At 40.7% G+C, this 21,661-nt stretch overlaps 1 protein-coding gene across 5 annotated transcripts in view; it reads left to right on the top strand.

Moving 5' to 3' along the window:
- The window catches only part of AGK (acylglycerol kinase), a 37,599-nt gene extending 16,220 nt beyond the window's left edge, over positions 1 to 21,379 (top strand). For all 5 annotated transcript variants that reach the window (XM_069807551.1, XM_069807547.1, XM_069807549.1 and 2 more), the window contains 11 exons: positions 466 to 558; positions 1,512 to 1,544; positions 3,524 to 3,618; positions 5,661 to 5,730; positions 6,498 to 6,577; positions 8,665 to 8,722; positions 11,050 to 11,197; positions 12,321 to 12,418; positions 14,690 to 14,760; positions 19,082 to 19,166; positions 20,901 to 21,379. In XM_069807551.1, coding sequence (XP_069663652.1) covers positions 466 to 558; positions 1,512 to 1,544; positions 3,524 to 3,618; positions 5,661 to 5,730; positions 6,498 to 6,577; positions 8,665 to 8,722; positions 11,050 to 11,197; positions 12,321 to 12,418; positions 14,690 to 14,760; positions 19,082 to 19,166; positions 20,901 to 21,038 — 969 coding nt within the window. In that variant the 3' untranslated portion in view covers positions 21,039 to 21,379. The remainder of the gene's footprint in view (positions 1 to 465; positions 559 to 1,511; positions 1,545 to 3,523; positions 3,619 to 5,660; positions 5,731 to 6,497; positions 6,578 to 8,664; positions 8,723 to 11,049; positions 11,198 to 12,320; positions 12,419 to 14,689; positions 14,761 to 19,081; positions 19,167 to 20,900) is intronic.
- The last annotated feature ends 282 nt before the right edge of the window (positions 21,380 to 21,661 follow it).

Raw genomic sequence — 21,661 nt, forward strand, 5'->3', positions numbered from 1 at the left:
ATCAGTGTACTCTTTACCGCTAAACCTGTTGTCAACAGCTTGCTGTTGGGCAGTAGCCTTTTGTGTAGCTGATTCTGTGTTTCAGGAGACGCACTGGAGCACTTTGGTTGCTAAAGATTTTGGGACTTTTTCTGCAAGAGCATGATTTGCTTGTGGTTTTGTTTCAGTGTAAAACTACCTGGAAATATGAGTATTGCTGCCATATTCTAGATCTACTGAATAAGATTTACTCTGATATTTCATTTAGCTTTTGTGTGTGCATTTGCTTGCACACATTCTATTAGGCAGCAGACTTGTTTTCTAAGTTGAAGAAATTTCAGTGAATGTAGGTAATATACAGCACTGTGTGCCTATATGAGAATAACTATTAAGCAAATGGCTAGATGATTCTTTTTTTTTTCCTGTAGAAGAAAAATCCTAGAAATAGTCACTTGATTTCTCATGTTTGGATTTCTGTTTCTTCAGACTGATTATGAGGGACAAGCAAAAAAGCTGCTGGAATTGATGGAAAACACGGATCTGATCATTATTGCAGGAGGAGATGGCACAGTACAAGAGGTACTGCGGGAGCTTTGTCCTGGTTTGTTGAGAACCATAGTCAGGCTGAGGATGAGAAGATTGTGTCTGTGTAATGTAGCAACATCATAACAAGTATTACTAGAGATTTTTCCATTTTAGTATCTGTGTTTTCAGTCAATGTTATAATCTTATGGGCACAAGAAAACTCTGCTAGTTGTTATTGTCTAAAAGTGATGATGGGAGTGGGGGCAGAAAGAGCGTATGACATAACTATCTTCCAGAATTTTATTCTAGAATGAGAAAATTATCTGGGGTGACATGATTCTAACTTTTTCTTTCTGTGTAATGTAGCTGTAATGGTTTAATTTTCAAAGTTCATTCCTGTCTGTACTCCCCAAGAGGAATGCATGTTTTGCTAAGTGGGAATCAAATAATTTAAAAATTACGGGGGAGTGATAACAAAGCATGGTATGTATTTAATAAATGCCTATTGTCAAGATGATTAGTGACAGGAGCAAACTACCAGCAGAACTGGGGGATACTCTATTTTTCAAGGAAGGCTGTATTTTATTAAGGTATTTCCTGGAATGCTAACTACTGTCCTCATAAGGCAATGGCTAAATGAAATGCAAGGACCTTAAAAGAAAGTGGTCAGAATACATCTGAAAGTTTCTCCTGGCCTTAGAATTGATTATTGTTAATTGCACACTGATCAGTGCTATTTCTGCATTACGCAGAGCATTATTCAGTGTTAAAACGTTTACGCTGGCATTGGTTGTGGTGCCAGCATACACTCATGGGCGCTTGTAACCCTGCTATTTCCACCATGTTTGCACACTGAACATGCCTCCTTTCCCATGTAGCACCTTCCATAAAAGAGTAGCTGCTCCTTGAATCTTTTCCAAAGAGTAAATGTGGGTATGAATTTCGTAGCTTTCTACTGTAACTGAAAAACAAAATTCTCAGAGCTGAGCATTTCCCATGTTTTTCAGGTCATAACTGGACTTCTCCGCAGAGCAGATGAGGTGAGAAAGTGTCACTTTTTAAATTTTGTTTATTTCTTAGATGAAGTGTCTTGTACAGCCGCTGTGATCTCTTGGCCTCACTGTCTTCTACGGATGTGTTGCTTACTAATCTGAAGCCAGCTTGCTGCGTAATAAGTCAGCCATGCTAGTGTCCTGCAATTCTGCCCATTGTTCCTCATTCCCTTTCTCAGGGAGTGCAATGGCTCCCAAGCCATGGCTTTGGGAAGTTTCCAGTGTCAGAGCAGGGACTGTGGAGAAGCCAAATGCACAACTTTCAAAGACCCATGGACCAGCTGTGTATGCTGCTTTGTTTGGCAGAAGCATTGGGCGAAAGTACATGTTTTTCTTGTATTTGTACAGGCTTGAAACCGAATTCAGTTATGGCCATGCCTCTATTGCTTTATGATTGCTTTGCCATTTTTTCAAGCAGTTAATATCTACCTATGCAGATGGCTGCAGAAAGCAAGTTTTAACCTCTCAAGGTGGATCGCTCCGAATGGAAATGAGAGTGATTTTTCTTTTTAAAGAGGGAGGACAGTGTTATTGAAGAAAGGAGGGAATCATTGTTCCCAAAACCTTCTGGCAGGAGCTGGCAAAAACTCAGTTAAATGATCCAGACAAGATTATGATGATATCCTTGGCAGCTAGAATTGTATCTGTTTAGGCAGTTGCTTTGCCTGAATGTGACAAGAGAAACTCTGCAACCAAGCCAGTATTTTTAAAGGGGCACTTGCTGTATCAATTTTGAGACATCAGTTTTTTAAATTTAATATTATTATAGTTGGCCCCTGAGACCTCTATAATCTAAAGATAGTGGAAGAAAAGTTTTAGAGGCTTTACTGGCTAATTTTTTTTCTCTATTTTTTGACTTACTATCTTGATGTAGCTTGGGTTGATTTGCAGTAGTGTGGAAAATTCTGCTTCTGGCACTGTTTCGGGTGGAATACTGCAGTGTAGTAGTGTCACTTTATGTCTTTGGCCAGGAAATTCTTCTTGTCCTTCATATCACTGTCTTAGGAGTAGAGATCTGCAGTTCAGCCCCCTCACTCTGTGCTCTGCTTCCCTTTTTACTTGGGTATGTCATACCACTGTTGCCTGGATAAGAAGAGCCTATGCAAGGTACTCCATAAACGCTGATCCTAGCAGCCAGGGGAGCAGAGCACGACCGCATGAGCTGCAAACAGCCTGTCATCTGTATGCTGTAAAACAATTCTGAAGAAAATGAGAGAAGGGCGTTTGAGAAGTGTTAAGACTTGCAGGTGACACAGAGATAGCAAAGGAGAGCAGGTGTGCATGAAGTGAGAGGGGTATTGCTTAGTCGGTGCGGATTTACAGTATCATGGTGCTGCTAGCAGCAGTGCCCAGCAGGGAGAAGGTACATTGTGATATAGGGTAGTTTACATTGATTTGCTGACACGCTTCAAGAAGCACAGTTTATTATGATGTATAGTATAATAACATGCTCCTTCAACAAGCCCTTTTGCTGAACTGTGGTACAGAAAAATAACATGGTCAATGACTTCCAAAAATTAGACCTTCTGCTGCTTCATGATTTGGATGCCAGAGGAATCAATTAATTTCCTTTCCTTAACTTAGAAAATCTCTTTGCCATGCAAGGTTACTTTATCAGAGGGGGATTTCTGCAATGGTAAATGAGATTCAGAGCTTGTGATGCCACTGTCAGTATTAAGAAAGATGGCAGATTGCTGACAGAATCCATGCATTAGTTAGGACATGGCTGCCAACCTGCATGTAACAATGCTCTTAATGATTACAGAAAGCTCCTTTGGACCCAGTTGGCAGTGGTGGATTCACAGATTCGGATGCCATGTTCTGAGTTGTTATGTATTACTGCCTCATTTAAGGAAGGGCCTGGCTGCTTAATGCCAAAGGGGTGATATCAGACGCAGCTGTGATCTCCACACAGGAAGCTTCATTCAGCTGATGCAAATGTTAATTTACTCTCCTCGTGTGTCCAGGCTGTCTTCAGTAAGATCCCTATAGGATTCATACCTCTTGGGAAGACCTGCACTCTGAGCCACACGCTCTACCCTGAGAGCACGAACCAAGTCCAGTAAGTATTACTTGTCCCTGAAAGGGGGCTTTTTGTTTGTTTGTTTTCAAGAAGTAGTGCTTCTCAGTAGCTTGATACTTTTCTTTTTCTTCCATGTTACATAGAAATTGGCAGTCTCTGGGCAGAGCCTGATGATTCTCTGGACTTCCCTGAGTTAATGACTTCCAAAAACTGACTAAAAATTAAAAGAAGGAAATGTATAATTATTAGAACATGAAATCATTTGCTGTGGCTAATTTCTCTGTGGTCATGTGATACTCAGGGTTTGGCATGTTTAAAAAAAAAAATCAAAACTCTTAGGAGTAGTCAGAAATATAATAGCACGGATATGACAAAATAAAACAAAAAAACCCTCTTTCCATCTCTTCTCCAATTTAAGAATTCTAGAAACCAGTCTGCATATAACCTGGTTAGCACCTGCAGAGTAAGGCATACAAGAATATCTTTATGGGGAAGATTGGATCCCATTACTGACTTCTGCAGGGTTTCTCGCCCATCCCTGTGATGGGAGTGATGTTGGCAACTCTCCAAAACCTGAATCTGTCAGCATCCTGGATATGATCCAGTCTGGCAGTATCTGTTGCCTCCATTTCAGTTTGTTGTAAGTTTGTTTTGCCCACTTCTAAAGTAAAAAGGCCAGTCAACTCATCTTTCTTTTCCCCACACTTCATTTCTTTTCAATTTTTTCCTTCCTCTTCTCCCATACTAATGAATATATTGCTCCTTTCTCCTGAAATCTGTTCACTCTGATTCTCCCAGTAACTCATTAACATTCCTCTTTGCGGGACCCTTGCTGGTATCCATCATACGTAAAACCCAGGAGCCAACTGGCATAACATCCTTCATGAAAACTACCAGAGTGCTTTGAAGCTTGGCAAGATGGACAAGGCTGTAATCAGCAGCTAAGATTAAAATAATAATTTATGTTTGGGTTCTAAAGAAGCTGTTTGAAATGAATGATCTTCTTGTCCCAAGGTAATGAACTGTGCAGGTGCGACTGCAGCATATTGGTGAAGTTGAAAGGAATTTGGTCAATAGGCTGCTTAACAACCCACACTAGTAACAGAACCTGACTTAAGTGCAGAAGTGATATTTTAAAAAGAAGTATTTGGGCTTTGGTTCCTTCAGCACTATTAGATCTTACCTTTGAAGTGTAGGAACTGTAGAGGTCTTACAGAAAGGTAAGAGTTAGGAGAAAAGAAGGGCAGAGGTAAGAACAGCTTCCTTCTCTGTCTCAGTATTCCAAGCCTGATGGAGCCAAGGACAATTTCTTCTGCTGAGTGATGTGAATATTGGGCAGCATCTGAAAACTGCATTTGGTTTTCTTTGGGTTTTTTTCCTTGTCCAGCTGAGACACTGGAAATGTGCACAATGTGGAATTTAAATTTTACCCAGCTTTGAAAACAAGGAAGGAGTTTTAATGAAATATATGCTTCAAGGTCTGAACATAGAGACTGCTTTATGAACTTGAACACTTTGGTTACAAAATCTCTAGTGCCACACTTTACGACTTGAAATGATAAAGTGCATTAGCAACTGTCCACAACTTAATGGAGACCAAAACCACATGAGCACTGCTGATAGGTAGATTTATGTTGATTAAAACCTTCAAAACAAATTAACATACTAAGGCAATTCAGTCCCAGACACATGATTTGAGACCAGTGTCATGACCATCCCCTTCCCTCCCAGGTTGTTACATTTGCCACCAATAAAATAAAACCATGATTTGGGTCCATAGTGGGTTAAGTATCCAAAACAGCAGCGAGTAACAGAGTTGGTGTGTGATCTGCCAGATTAGCTGAAGAAGGAGTAATCTCTGAAAAGCTTAGGCTGAGAACTTCCTTTTGCTCTTCAGGTGTTTTGCTGTTTGTTAGGACACAGACTTTGTCAGAGTTCTTTCCCTGAGGTGGTTGTTTGCTGCAAAAAAGCCACACCTGGACTCATAGTGGGATTTGCTGAAAAAAAGTGTAATTTTACATCTTACTTGTTTCCTTTCTTCCTGGTTGTTTTCTTTTATTTCTTTCCTGTTTGTTTTGCAGACATATTACTAATGCTACACTGGCCATTTTGAAGGGAGAGACAGTTCCACTTGATGTCTTGCAGATCAAGGTATTGGCACCCAACGTTCCTAAAACTTTACTATTCTCATGTTGTTCTGTTTACATGGACTGCTTTTTCTCTGTGTAATGCTGTCGTGAATTTTGGTTTATGGTATCAGCAGTTCTGGTGGCAGTCGTTTCTCCACTGTATGCTGTGACATCAGATAGTCTAAACTGGAGAAAACACAAGAATGCCTGAACATCTTTTTTTGAGGCTCAGAGAATATTGATGAATACAAAACTTACTAACACCAATATTTCTGTAGAAACGGTGAGAGAGAACAATAGCTGTCTGAGCTGATTTAATGCATTCATATGTATTGTGGAGTTAATAGCTTTCTTTTACAAACTGAAAAATATGAAATGGGAAAACCTTTGACTATGCCCTATATGGTTTTTGAATATTATTTTTCTGTTATGTTGTAGAATGGACATTTCTGCAGCGAGAACTTAGTGTCACTGTGCAGAGCTCCTTGCTTTTGGCTGACAATATCCACAAAATGAAATGGCTATTGCTGGGTGTGCAGTCAAACTCAATCAACCTCTTCAAAACTTCACCTCTTACACTCCTCTCTGGGAGCAGATGGAATGTGTAATGCTTAAATTCTGCTTAGTTTTATTGCTGTTAGCTATTTATCATACCTCTTATGTGAAATTTCACTTCTGGGACTGATCAGAAATCTGTTTCTATAGAAATGGTATTTTTCTAGCTGCAAAAAACAAAGTTGGAAACAAGATAAGAGAAAGCAATTTCACAATGTTTGTTTTTCTTTACAGGGAGCAAAAGAACAGCCTGTGTTTGCAGTGACTGGTTTAAGATGGGGATCTTACAGAGATGCAGGAGTTAAAGTTAGCAAGTAAGAAAATACTGGTTTTTGAAACTATGTTTTTTAGCATCAGTTGCCTAAAAGGACATACCCCCCTCTTATAAAGAAGTCTGTTTTGAGTGTAGGCATTTGACAGGCAGAGTCACCCGCTCTTGTTAGGTCTTGCCTTACACACATGGCAGTATACGACATTTCAGCATTTTTGTCATTTGAAATAAACACTTACTTGGTGCTGACCAGTTCTTTTGAGTATTTACTTTCTGCTTGCCTTGTGGTGCCCACTTCTGGAACTTTATTCACATTGTATCAGTGGGAAAAGCTCTCCCTTGAGTAAAGTCTAAGTAAAGTAATTGGCCATTGGTTTTCATCAGCTGCCAATGAAAAGACGCACGCAGACTCTGTAACTCAATTCCAACAAGGGACATCAGATGCAGTAGAAATGCCCTTCAGTTCCTGCCAGAAATGGCATGGACCATGCTGTCTGACTGTTCTCTGAATGCTAAACTAATAATTGTTGGGCTTTCTGCAAATGGACATTTAATATGCCACTGTCTGTGTATCAAATGACTAGCACTATCTGGTGAAGGAGCAGCAGGGCCAAAGCAGTTCACTTCTCTAACTGCTACGGAGGAATTGCAGCACATGTCTCTGCTGCACAGGTATAAGGAAATACCATGTGTTTTGTGAATGAGCTGTCTTTGTCAGCAAGAGGTAGCAAAGCACTGGAGTCTGTCTGGCAAATATTTGAGATATTTGACTAGGTTTGAGAGGTGATGTGGGAGATGCAGTAAATGGTGAGGGTGTTTGTCTGTGGGAAGCAAGGGACATTCTTGGTAGCTTGTGTAGGTGCTGATTTGGCTATGCTGCAGGTTATCCTGCTAATTGCAGCCCCAAGACTAAGGAAGTACACTTCTATTTCCTCCGCACTCTTGCTAGGCTTCCTGCCCATACTCTGTTTTTTGCCTAGTGTCAGCCTTCACATCTTTTCCTGCAGCAGTTCCCTTTTGTAAGAGTCTTTTGGACTCAGTGCTGGAGGATGACAGCACCTTTTGTACGTGGGGCAGCGTGAACATCCTCAAACCTCATTCTCTTCCATGAATGTTTCCAAATGCATGGAAAACATGCCCAGCTGGGAAAGCACTTCAGCCACAAATGAATGTGTGCTCAGAGTGTGCCTGGGACAAGAACCATGTGTGCTTGTCCTGGTTTTATACTTCTCCACCTGCTTTTGGTCCCCATGAGAGATGGGTTATTGGGCTAAATAAACATTTGGTGTATTCCAGCACAACTGATCTTATACTGAAAACAAGGTACCTACTACAAAGGGTGTTAAGCCATAAGCCACAGTTCCAGAAATTTGTCTGACTATGCCTCTGCTAAGCACTGTCCTGGTGGAGACAATGTGCTGTTTTATGTTTTTGAGGTTTTATTATTTTACAGACAATTTAATGGCTTGATGGGAGTGGTGTGACGGTTGCATGCCTTAGTAGTTAATGATATACTTAGATTTGCAGTACTCTTGAGCTGATGGTATTTAATGTGCTTTGTTGACCTTCTTTGGTGGAAGACAGTGATCAAAATGTGTGCCAAGCCTGCTTAAATATAGTCACATCTTTAGATTCTATACAGTGCTCTATAGCGGGCAGGATTTTTATTTTGTAAAACATTGATTTTGATCTGAGCATCCTTTGGGGCAAATGAATGTTTGCTGGCTCTGTTCTTTTGTCACTGAAGCTGTTGATTTTGATTTGTTTCCTCCAACATCATTCTTTATTGCATATTGTGGAGATGCATCCCACCAGCTGTTAGACCACAGACCTGTAGATCATTCCTAGTTGTGTCACATAACTAGGTAAAATTCTGCTACTGAGATGTTGTGCTGCCTGTAGTGAAGTTTGTGTACTGCATTTTGGTGACCTGTAACTCAGGAAAGGGATGTCACTGCTAAGCTGCTGGTGGTGTGTGGAAACTGATAGTATCACAAAGCTGAAGGTTGTAGGGGAGCACTAACTCCAGTGGCAAACAAGTCAGTGTGCTCTGACTTCAAGGAAGATTTCTCCCTTTCCCAGTATTGACCCCTGGATATCTTAGAAGTTCTATTTGTGTTCTTTTTTCAGGTACTGGTACCTTGGGCCTCTGAAAACCAAAGCAGCTCACTTTTTCAGTACATTTAAGGTAAAGAGTATTTCTGAGGAAAGTGTTCTTGTAGTTGGGAAATTAAAAATGTTTATATAAATTTTCTGTAAGCTTTTGTGAAAGATTCTGGTAACAATATAAAATGGGAGTGACACTTGTTAAAAAAACCTACCAATTGATAGACTTAACTTCTGAAGAGAGGAAGGGCAGGAGGAATACTTAAAAAATACAATTTCTTTACTGAGGATCTGTTACTGCAAGATCACCAGGGGGAGCCAGTAACCACCTTTGAAACTGGAGAGCAGTAGTGGTGTTGATAAAGTGCTCTGTCACCTTTTCTCAACGGTCTCTCTTATGGTAACATTTCATTCTGATTTATTAGTCTGGCAGAGTGTCTATAATTAGACTGCTCGTGCACGTTGATAATCAGGCTTCCATGTGTAGTAAAATGAACCTGAAGATTAATAGCTTATATCTCACCTTAAACTTCTCTGTTGCTTAAAGTTGATCCTGGAAAGATTAAAATTTGACCTGCATGAAAGGTGAGGCATTTTCATTCACATGCTTTTCCTGTTCTCTGAACATAGAAGGAGCCTCATGAAAGGCTGTGGAAATACCCAGGAGCTGGTACAATAGATCAGATTGTGCAGTCCAGCCATGCTGTCTGTGACTGTGCCAATGCTTCCTTTATAGGAAGCTCCTGTAAAGGGGAGTTAAATTGTAATGCATCCATGAAAGATTTTTTTTTTCTCCCTCTCATTCCCATGAAATTTGAGATGATGATTCTGTGTGCTGGCATTCTAGGTAGAAACCTATTCTTCACTTTTCCCCAGTCCCTTTCTCGCTTTTGTTGAGTCCTTAGCCTCTGTTAGTGGTAGTGATAGTGGATTTCACTGGTGAGCTATTCATTGTACATTAAAAAGATCTGTTTAACCTGCTGAAGGTTAAAGAGAAGTGCCCACTTTTTCTGCTATTAAGATAGAAAAGTTTCTACCTGATCTCACCTAATTGTGGTATTCACTGCTTTATGTGCCTCTTATGTTATCATTTTGTTAATTTCTATAAGAAATGGCTCCAGCCTGTTGAGCTTAATATCTTCCTGGCTTGTCTTTGCTGTTGTGCACTTCATCTTTTCTGGTTTTGCTGTAGCTGTCCTTTGAAACAGGGTGACCTGTAGCTGAAAACAGTGTAAGGGGAAAGAGCTCACCTCTGATGTTTGTAGGGGCATTGTTATGACTGTTACTATCTCTTCTAAAATATACTGGCTTAAATTATCACAGCATTGCTGCTTTTCTCTTTAATCGTGAATACTTACTGTTTGTGTATTGCCCTGCTGATACAACCTCTGTTTGTCCTGTTTATTATGCAAGTATGATAGTGGAGTCTTTCCTTGCTCTCAGAGGTGGGAGGTGAATTAGCTTAACAACCTGTGCTATATGATCCAAAACTACTTCTAAAGTTTTGTGCATAGAAAAATAATTGTATTGAGTACATGTGGGCTCTTGGCTGGGTTGTTTTAGTATATATATTTAAAAAACAGTCATATTATTCCCTCCATAAGTCCTACATTTTGAGCATTTCAGAAATTATTTTTAAAACAAAATGAGAGGAAATAAACTTTGTCAGCATCTGGAAGTATTTCAGAGCTAAGGCTCCTCTGTATTCCATCAATTTTTGGCACTGGAATCTGAAATACCACCAAGAATAATGTGTTGCTTCTTTTTTTTGTTTTCTTTTTTTTTTTTCCCTTAGATGCTTTATAAAGCTCACCTAACTTGCCTTAAGACCTGTTGTATTGCTGTTTATAAGCACCTGACTATAAGATCAGATCTTGATTGTTTGAGTTGTTGGAGAACAAAGGCCTGCTAGGTTTTAGTGCCCCTTGGCTGCACACAGGACTGTAGTCTTTGTCTGTTTGCACTAGACCCAGCTGTGTGGTTGCTCTTTGAGGTTGCCTTTGTGCCATGCAGAAACCAATTGTGCTTTCAGACTTTAATGTTGACCTTGCCAGTTTTGGTTGTTCACTCCAGCCAGAAGCAGCTGTGTCACCCTGCCACGCATCAGCAGCAAAGAAAACATCCCTTTACCCTCTGCTTATAGAGGGGAAAATGCCTCACTTTTATGTGGGAAGGAGTAGACTTGGGAAGTGTGGATAATCTTTTTCAAGCTGCAAAAATGTCATCTCACATATGAATCTGGAGGCTGCAGAGCCATAAAGTAGGCTGAGGCACTGGTGGGATCTGGGTAGCTCTGCAGAGTACTTGGGAGCACAGAATAAATAGACTAAAGGATTAAACAGAATAAACAGGTAGGTGCTAAACAAGAGGCCCTTTATCTTCTGTCTTTTCTTTCCATGTAAATCCAAGGAATGGCCTCAGAAACGTCAAGCTGCTCTCATGTATCTGGGTCCAACTGAAAGACCTCCAGAAGAGCCAGAGGAGAAACCATCCAGACCTCCTTTGTATGTGAGGCTTTACAGACGACTTCAGTTGTACTGGTCATCTCCTCCAAAAGGTGAGGTGTGTGTATTTTGGCATAAACTCACAGGCAAGTTTTACTCTTTTAATAGATTGGGGGGGGTGGGGTCTGCTTTACTTTTCTGCTCTCTCATTTTTATATTATTATTATTATTATTATTTATTTATTATGTATTAAAACTGTGACTTTGTCAAGATACTTACAGTGGTATCTGCCAGAAATGGAACAGAGTAGTCCTGCCAGTGCTTGTGGTCTCATGAACAAAAGTGCGTTTTGTAAAAAACCTAGGGCATTCCCTGGGCTCACAGTTACTTGCCGTTGCTATGGAAGCCACCATAGGTGATACTCGGCACTTATGGGTGAGCTTCTTGAAGTCTTCCTCCTGTAGAATGGCTTCTTAGTGCACTGGCAAGAGAGGAGCAGCCCTTGTTTTCCGGGGTGGGGGGAGTTACTGCCACAGAGCAACAAGTGTTACTTAAAATAGAATAATAAAACTTGGGCCATGCAGAAGCCTGAAGTTTCTCTTAGTACATTAAGTTTCTGTAACATAAATTTTCTTCTGTGTGCTCTGTGAGCCTCTCTTGGGTTGGGGTGTTAGCTATACAGTTCGTGTGGCAGACTGCAGAAGGAAGGGGAGCGTGTATTTTGCACAGGCTGGCGTGATGCAAAGTCCTTCTCATTCCTTCTTGGCTAGCAGAGGTGATTCAGACAGAAGCATGAACTAAGTGACCTGTATATGAGAACTGAACCATGAAGTTTCCTTCTCTAGAGAATACATGTTACCACAGCATCCTGAACATTGAATTCCTGGTTTTTTGGTAGCAGTGCTTCATGTGTTTTCTAAATGTTCCCGTAATACTAGCCCAAGAGATCAGTTAATCCCTGGGCATAAAGACTCATAGGGCTGCCATGTAATATGCTTGATAGTCTTTCCTGCTACTGTGTGAATGCTGGTGGTATTTTTTTTTCTTTCCTTCAGTACTCTCAAGCTCTCTTTTCCTTTTTTAAGATTTTGAAGTTCAAAAGAAACAAAGCTAGTGGTCACAATGGGTCAGAGTGATTTTTGTGGCTGGCATCGATGTTCACGCTTCATAGCAGTGAAATGATGGTCTGTGTAATTAGATTCCACTTAATGATATCTTCTCTTCTTGATTTGCAGAAATCCCCCAGGATGTAACCCCAGAGGACTGGGAAGAACTGAAGCTATCCACCATTGAGCTTTCCATTGCAACTCGGAACAGGCAGCTTGATCTGACAGTAAGACCACAGTATAACTGGATTCTAAATGCTGCCTGCCCACACAGTTTTCTTTTCTTGCTAAACTCCCATTTTTGTGTCTATATGAGTAAAACTTACTACCCTAAGCAGGGAGGGGCCCATGACTGAATCCAGGAATGGGCAAGTTTCAAAGCTAGTGTAAAAGCACTGGAGACCCATGTAAAACTGGGATGCAGTGGGATCAGGAAGAATTTGTACAATGAGAAGGTTTCACTAGCCAAACGGAAGCTTTAGGATTGCCCAGGAGAAAACAAAGCATCAAAATAGGTACTACTTTCCTTCTTGACCCATGGGAGAATGATTCTGTTTTTTCAGCTGGTGCTTGAAGGAAGCTGAGCCTGAATGTCTGCCTGGAATTGTGGCTTTTTCTCTCTCTTTTGGCTTGCAGAGCAAAATGTTAAAAAGAACTGGGACTAGAGAAAGGACAGAGGCTACACTGAGTTGAAGGACAGGAAATGCAGGTGGTTGTGGAAGAGTAGAACCAAGGGAGCAAGGGAACTGTTCCTGTCATAACCTTCTCAGCATGCTCATGCTGTTCATTCACTGTTTTAAAACCTGCCTTTGGCTTATGTCTGTGTTTTGGTGCAATTTTATTGCTGTGAAAGCTATTTGGATAGATGTCAGTCTTTAATTTTACTGGAAAATGCTAACACAGTGATCCTGTACTGGTGAGCTGCTCTTCATTTTTTCCTCATGGCTGCAGGAAACCACTGCCACTACACCCAGATTAACAGGAGGTGTTGAACTTACTGTAGTGTGTTTCCTGCTCAGAATTCAGGGTCTTTAAGAACCTGAAAATTTGTGTTATATTGATAAGTTATCTCTGTAGGATCAGACAAAAAAAAAACAAACAGGCAAACCGAGTCTTAAAGTTTCCTTCTGTTTTCTCCTTAGAATGTGCCACATAAATTTTAGTTTCTTCTTCATCAGTGGCTTATGATTTGGACCACGAGTGTCCTAGTAATGGCAGAAGCTAGACAGAGGCTAATATTTGGGTATTTCTTTTTTCAGTGGTTTCTAGATGGCACTTGAACAGAACAGTTTTGGTCGCTGAACTGGATTGGAGTCAGTGACGTAAAGTAAAAACAGACCTACCAAGAACTGAAAACGTATCTCATTGCCACAGACCAGCCCTTACGTCCTTTGGTATTTGGTTGGATTTGGGTTTTTTTTTTCTCCTTTATGCCTTCAAGATGCACTTTAATACTGGTATTGAACAACGAGGTGATGTAGGGTTCTCGGGTCTCTTGCATAGCTTAGAGAAATGGACAAGTGTATGTTAAGGCAGTCATACTTTTCTGTTTCTAGAGCTGGAAGTATCTTGATACTGCATCTTGTTTTTTTCTACAGATGTGGACCCCTTGTAACTGCTTTTAACTCCTGCTCTTGAAGCCATTGCCCCTGTAGCTATCAAAGCTGAACAACAGCTCTCTTGAATCGATACCAGGGTGTATCTGCTGAGTATTGTCAGCCACTCCTGTCTTTCTGTCTCACCTCAGATTCATGCCTAGGCTGCCCTGTTGAAGAGAAGCTGATAAAACCATACAGGTGCAGCTGAGACAGTGCCAAGCCTACCTCTGCAGATACAGCAAAGAAATAAAATGAGTTGTACTAATAGATGCATTTATTTTTACTTTTGTCATTTTGATTGCATCTGCACTAGGACTTTTGCCAGGACAGAAGTGTTAAAATAAATAAATAAAAAATGAGTTGTGTCTTAATCAAAGTTGCTTTCCCGGCAAAAGCTTTAATATATACTTCGTTTAAGGGCAGGCTGTAAATAGAAAAAAAGCTACGTAGGGAGTCTAAAGGAATGATATCAAGAACATTTTGACTTCCAATTTGTATTGTTTAAAATTCTCTTACTGTAGTGTTTAGGGGCCAAATGTTGCATCATTTTACTATTGCTTAAATTCATGAAAGACCCATTGATTAGAAATCTTTGTGAACAGATGTAAACCCAAGTGATCTGTTATTACTGTCTTTAGTGTGTGAAATGTAGCAAGAAGCCAAACGTGTGAATCATTATTTCACTTCTTGTGGTATTTATTGTTGAATAGTCATCAGTGAGAAATTACTCTCTCTAATTTATAATCCAAATCTCGAGTTGAGGGGAAAAAAGCATGAAATGCATCTTCTGCCTCCTTTTGTGGGACAAAGGACTGGGCATTTTGTGAACATAATGGCAGTATCATGGGTGTGGCATTTTGAAATGTTAACTGCTTGATTTCTGAATGTTTTTTTGCATAGCGCACTGAAGACTTCATGGATATTTGCATTGAAGCAGATACAGTCAGCAAAGGACAGTTTGTAAACAGAGGGTGAGTATGGGAAGGATGCAAAAAGATGACAGAATCTCTGTATGAGTCGGAACACTGATTCTGAGAAGTGTGCTGTTTTTCTCTGATCTTGTGCTACAAAATTCAGAAGCAGAGGACTGCAAGGGACACCAGTCAGTATGCTTCATGAGGATTACGGGTTTTGTTTTTTAAAATTATTACTAATTTTCTCTTTCTGGAAATGAGACGGAGCAGTCTACCTGGAGTTCTTCCTACCTTCTGAGTTTGTTATACCTTTCATCTTTTTTCCCCATTGCTATTGATCGGTGTTACTTGGGTAATACTGTCATAATCGAGTTTTATAGACAGCCATACAGACTTATCCCCAGAATGTTTTAGCCCTAGCTGCTCAGTGGATTGAGAGGCGGGTCACAGAGCTGATACATTTGTACTAGTGGTACCTGGAATTTTTGAACTCTGATTAGACAGACCCTACTTCTAAGTGAAGACCTCCCTTGACTCGACTCAATAACTCTTGTAAGAAATTAGGTTTGAGCTGGAAGGACTTTTGGAAGATGTGAATTTAAACGGGGACTTTAAGCAAATGTGTCGGTGCTGCTTGCATGTGGAGTAAGAAGGCTGCAGGTATGAAGCAGCAGCATGTAGAGAAAAAGTGAACATGTATTGCTTCCTTTGTAGCACGCTTGTTCCTTCTGATCTCTCACCAGACAAATCTGAGCTGCTTTTTCCAGCTCCTCCATACAGTCTCACTAGCGAATGCATTGCATCTTCAGTGCAGTTTTTACCAGCAACAGATTTGCCTACTGAATCTGAATGCTGTTCTGCATGTTACCTTATTTGTCAATACTGTTTTCTAGTCTTAGAGCTCCCTCTAGTGAAATCAATGGGAAGATTTCAACACAGTTTTACCTGCTTGTCATTACACTAATAATTCCTGCATGTATGTCTTGTTTATGATACTAATAGAAGCAGCGGGCCTCTTATTTGAGCATCCCACCAGCCTCACTGGGTATAGGATCTTCTGATCTATGCATATGTGGTAGGTCAGGTTACCACCTGCAACTGCTTTTAAATTGCATGAGCCATGTGGACCATAAGTTGCTTGGGACTGAAATCTGCTTTGAAGGCTACAGAAGGAAAGGAAGAGGAGATTTTTCCCGTTAGCAGCAAGACAAATCTGGCCTCTTAAAGGAGGGAGGCAAAGGAGATGCTATACTTTGCTAGCAGAAAAAATGTGGATTAATTTGTGTGATTTAAGGAAGGGGTATTCGAGTGTACACCCACTGTAAAGAATGTCTCCTGTGTGGACTGTGGACATGCTTCACACAGTAGTATGTCTCATTTTCTGACTGCAATTACACTGTCATGCAGAAAAAGCCTCTGATGAGAGTTAACATGCCCTGCTGGCTAGAGCTAATTAGAGGCAGTACCAAAAGCTTTAAGCTGCTGCTCAAGCAAAGTTCAAAGAAACAAACTCTTTTGATTAAATAGTGCCCAAAAGTCTGTAGGTAACAAAGAAAGAGAAAGAGGGGTGTATGGGGTGGGGGAGCAGCAGGAAGGACTTGTTAGTCCTACAGAGAGGAGTCGGAACAAAAAAAACGGGCCCTGGTTTTGCAAGGCAAAATCAGGGTCTTCGGAGAAGCTCTCCACCGCACAATGCCCTTTGGCAGCTAGGTTTGAATCAAGCCAGTTATTAAGGGCTCCCTGTTGCCTAGCACCAACAGGGTTTATCTTTGGAAATGTGTGAAGAATCTCTTTCGATTTTCTTCTTTTTTAATGGTAGTTTTAAACTGCACCAGAATTTGGCGGGTTGAAAAGGTTTTTAAGGAAAATACCTTATCAGTGCAGATATCAAGGGGTTTTGTTGTTTTTTTTTTATATTGAAGAGGGTACTGACACAAGCTGATCAGAACTGATGGATCACAAAGGAAACCACACATCCAGTGGGAAACTACCATGCAGGCTCAGGCAGTGTGTAGTGGGGAGTACATCAGAGTGCTGGTTAGCAACTGCTGTTGGATTTCAAAGGAAGGAGTAGGTCATCCCAGGTGTATAAAAGTGCCCTGCGGCTGTGGATCAGACTTCTGTGAACAAGAACATCTGCAGCAGGGGTAGAGCTGATGTTTAAGATAGTGTGGGGGTAGAACAGGGGGTTACACACTAGTGCTTACTAAGAAGTGCTGGAGGGAAAGAGAGAGGGGATGGAAAGTGTAGCACTGGTAATGCACATCCTGGTAGCCAGCTTAGATTCTGTATATGAAAGCATGGAGAGCTGTCACTCCAGTGCACGAATACAGTTACCAGCTACGGTGCAGAAGACTGGTTTTTTTGGTTAGAGAGTCTTACTCTGAATCATTTAACATTGGCCGCTTCTGAAGATGAAAACTAGGTTAAAATGGTGTGGGTTATCTGCAGAAGGTGGTGTGGTTCTTTCTCTGCCTGTATTTTTGTGATTCAGCATATGGAGTGGGATAAAACAATCCATTGAAACTGTTGCTGTTAGGCTTTGGTCTTGCTTCTGTTTCACTTTACTGTCTTGCCTTGAGTAAGGAGTGGAATCAAATGGAAGTGATTTCTGATCCTTTTATACTGGGTCACTAGAGAGACAATCACTGCAAGTGGAGTTGTGTCTGTTTGCCTCTACCATTCTCCTTTGACTGATCTTTAGTTCCATGTCTTGTCTCTTTTGAGCTTACCTTGACCCCATAATTGCATCTATATAGAGCCTCATTTTCCTTCACGGACCAAAAAAATCTACTTGCTTACCAGAGTGCAATGTCTAGGACCTTGTATGTTAAACTTCAAGCAGGTTAAACTTTAAGCAGGGAATCTTGCAGCTTGTTTGTACAGCACTGTATAAACTGGCAGTATTGTATGCCATCAATGATTTATAATTTATATTGCCGGGAGGATGTTTAATTCCCTCACATTCACTCATTAATCTTTTAGTATATACATATTTGATTAAAACCAAACTTTCCACAGTTAATATTGCTTCCATCCTTCCCTGCCCTTTCCTTTGGTATCTTAGCTTTTCTTCCTTTGTCTTTGATTATCATCTCCTGTTTCAACCCTCTCTTCTTGTGTTCTTTCTCTGGGATTTTCTGTGATTTTAAGAGGTGCTTGCATTCCTCAGGGCATAGAAGGCTTGGTGTATAGGGAGTTTCTGACATGTTTTTGTGACATCTTTTCCTGGGTAATATTTAAATACAGTCTTCTTTCATATCAGTCTACAGAATAGACAGAAAAGTTGGGGACAGCTGGTATGCCTCTTGGAGGAATATCTGTGATAATTCTGCCATGCTTGAGAGCTGTGATACATTAACACTGTAAATCTCTGCTATCCCCTTTGCTATTTGTGTGTTGCTGTCTGTCTGGAGAGGGCCCCAAACTGAGGGGTTACTGCCTGGGGTGCGGTTTACCCTTTGTCAAAGGTCAGCCAAAAGGTTATATGTGTTTTCAGTCAGGAGGCCAGAGGTAGGTCAGTGTACCCGAGCTTGTGCTTACTCTGCAGCAGCACATGTTGGGAAAAGGAATCGCAACGCACTATTCTTTAACCGTTGATCCAGTGACAGGACAGCAACCTAAGACTTGAAAAAGACCACATGCCACTTGTATTACCAGCTTTCTAAGACAGGCAACTGCCTTCTATGTGCTCCCATTTGACATCCACAGAAGTAGGGAAGTAGCACTTCTGTAAGTACACTATGTAAATAAGAATCTCACAGGCACCAGAAAAGAAAGAGTAACGGACAAAAATGGATATATTATTTGGAATGGATAAAATGATGATCTGGGGGGTTCTTCACAAGAATAATATAAAAGCAGCTGGTAAGAAACATTATGCTGACGGGTGTTGATGTGAGAAGAGGAGGGGGTTGGTTTGGTTTTTAGATGGCAATTTGGTAATTTTGGTGGTTCAATATAACTATAATTATATCAGGTTTTTTGGCTTAGAGTTGTTTATGTTGCTGGTAAGTTATGTGGGTGCATGGGATATGAGGAAATGGTAGTCGTTGCAGGAATTGTACACTCCAGCATGTAAGTGAGGAGCCCAAAACTGTGCTATATGTTCAAATATATTCAGTGAGCCTCAGAGTGCAAGCTGGTTGGAGGCTGTCAGTGCATACTAATATGTATTGACTGTAGCAGAACAGGGAATTTTTTTTATTGCTTATTTTACTTTCTCACAGTTAAACCCACAAATATTTGTATATATACATAACCTCTAATTTTACCAAATACATAGTGATTTACCAACCCACAATGACATGTCATCCCTAAAGATGGCTGTTTCCGAGAGAAACATCTCCTTACCTTACCTCTCTTTTGGTTTGAACAGAAGTCAGAAGATGCGTGATCCACATACGTGCCCTGAAGGGAGTCAGTACATCCAAGCCAGCAGATGCATCTTGCAACTTCCAGAGGTGAGAAGCTGAGGGAGCTGGAAAACTCTGTCACTTTATTTCCTCATACCAGTTGATACTGCACATTAAGAAATCCCTACTCCAAATCTGGGAGGTTGATTACGCTGCCGGTGAGACGCTCAGTTCCTCAGTGCAGCAACTGAGTCCCTGGCCCAGAGACACATACCGGAATTTCACAAGTGGCCTGTAAACCAGAGGGGGAGCTTCATTCTGCCAGAAAATAGCAGCAGACCTTTTATGTAGACAGCGGTGGTGGTTGTAAAGGGTCTCTTACTCAGGTGTATTGCATATGCACACCTTCTCCTTGGTATTGAAGACATGTGTACATTTTACCCTAGAAGGGGTTGTGCTGTAGAGAAGAAGATAAATATTAGAAGCTTTATGGAGACCAAGGAGGGTGAGACAAGGCAGTGGGGCTCAGATCACTATAGGGAAGTGTCTCAAAACTTAGAATAGATGAGGCTGAAAAAGAAGCCAAAACTGTGTCCACCTATGTAATTTAGATTAGTCTTTTGTTGCCTCTTAGAAGAAGATGCTGTTATTGCGGCCTTGAGGACAGTTTCTTGTTTTTACAAGGATGTGAAATCAGTCTCATAGATAATTTCTATCTTCAAGTGATCTATCATTCAGCAAAATAATTCCATATTAAGGGAGAATAGAATGTGCCAAAAGGTGAAAAAAATCTGTTCCTACCAAGTGAAAATCATGAATTACGATGTCATGATTAGCCAGCATCCTAATACTTGCATCAAACTCATATCATGGCAATTTTGTGATCCTGAAAGAATACTCTGGAGTGCTGGGCTAAGTACAGCTGAGCCGTAAGTAAAGGTTGTGGTATAAAATGAGCTGTTCATACTGCAGCTGCTGCTAAGATCTTCAGAGTATGTGTGCATGGCACAAAGCAGTGCTGTTCGACTTCATGACCTAGCTCTGATGAAGGAACTGGAGGCAGCTTGGATGAGTCTCACCAGCTTTGCAGAGAAGCGGGATATGTTGATCCATGTGGACTGCTGTACCTCTGACTTCCAGAACCTATGCCATTTTCTCTCATCTGTGCTATTCTGGTGTACGAGTTCACTTGGAGCTAGTTTGCGTATCCATGTAACATAGCCCTACCTTGAGTCAAGCACATGCAAAGCAGTCACCAGATTTGTTTAGGTAAAGTCAACCTGCCATTTTGATGAATGGTTTTAATCATTGGTGACTTTATCAGCGTTAAAGAAAACACTTCTACTGCTGAGTAATTCCTGACACATGAATTACTTTGCATCTCACATTTCAGATCAATATAGTAAAACAATACCAAAAGGTGTTTGTAACACAGATTTAATAGGTGTTATTTAACAGGCACTTCTGCAGATTAGCTTGTGTCACCATTGGCAGACCAAGATCTAAGTGTATATAATTGTAGTTCCAATAGCAAAGAATCCTTCAGTAAAAACAATGTGGGTCATTAAAGCCCCCTATCATTTAATTATCACCAATTAGCAACTAAGTGAGGTAACATCTTATGCAACAGACTGTTAATATATTATGTGCTGTGAAGGATAGCTGTCACTGGGGTGTTCAGACCAAATGGGCTGGAAGGCATAGGGAAAGGGACATCTTGTTTAAGACTCAGCTAAGTATTCAATTGTAGTCTATGAGCAAAATCAGGTAATCAGTATTACAGCATTGCTGAAATAACATGTTTGATGTTTAACCCTGATCAGCGCTGTTATCTGTACACAGGGCACTGAGGGATCCTTTGGCATTGATAATGAGGAGTATGAAGCTATGCCTGTGGAGGTGAAGCTATTACCCCGGAAACTCCGGTTCTTCTGTGATCCCAGAATGAGAGAACAGATGCTCCATGCAGCAGTACAATGAGAATTCATGTCAAAGGAGCCAGTGTTTACCAGCTTTATCAGGGCCTTTTCAAGGCACATGAGACCTCACTGACTGGATTAACCCCACCAGACTAATAAGCCATTTGGCTATTTTAATGTGCAAGGTACTTCCATTGGAAGTGGCTGATTTGGCTAGTCTCAAAGGGGTTAAAAATGCAGATGAAAATTCTGAGAAATGCATGTTAACTTGATGGCATCTCCCCCCCCCCCCCCCCCAAAAAAAAAAGTCATCAGTGTTCCATTTACAGCACTGCAGGCTGAGTGCTGTGTGCCAGATGCTACTGCTTTAATACAATTGTATATTAAAGTAAAATGAAAGCACACTTGTCTTTGTGTTTTAAGAGTTTAAGTCTACTTTACCCATGTACAAATCTTGCAAAACCTGGGATCTTTGAAGAAATTTATGTTTGGGGAGTAATGCTAAGGAAGTCTATGAAATGTTGGAATTGCCACATTAAAACAGGTGGTTGGTTATCTACTCTGTCACAAAATAAATTGGAGATAGGTGATACAAATCTTCAGAGGAACTTTAAAAATTCCCTGTATGTATCTGGATAAGATATTTATGGTGTGTTTTTTTTCGTCTTGCCAGATCCAACAGCA

Source organism: Haliaeetus albicilla, chromosome 19, assembly GCF_947461875.1.
Source record: "Haliaeetus albicilla chromosome 19, bHalAlb1.1, whole genome shotgun sequence".
In the NCBI taxonomy this organism is placed as follows: Eukaryota; Metazoa; Chordata; class Aves; order Accipitriformes; family Accipitridae; genus Haliaeetus; species Haliaeetus albicilla.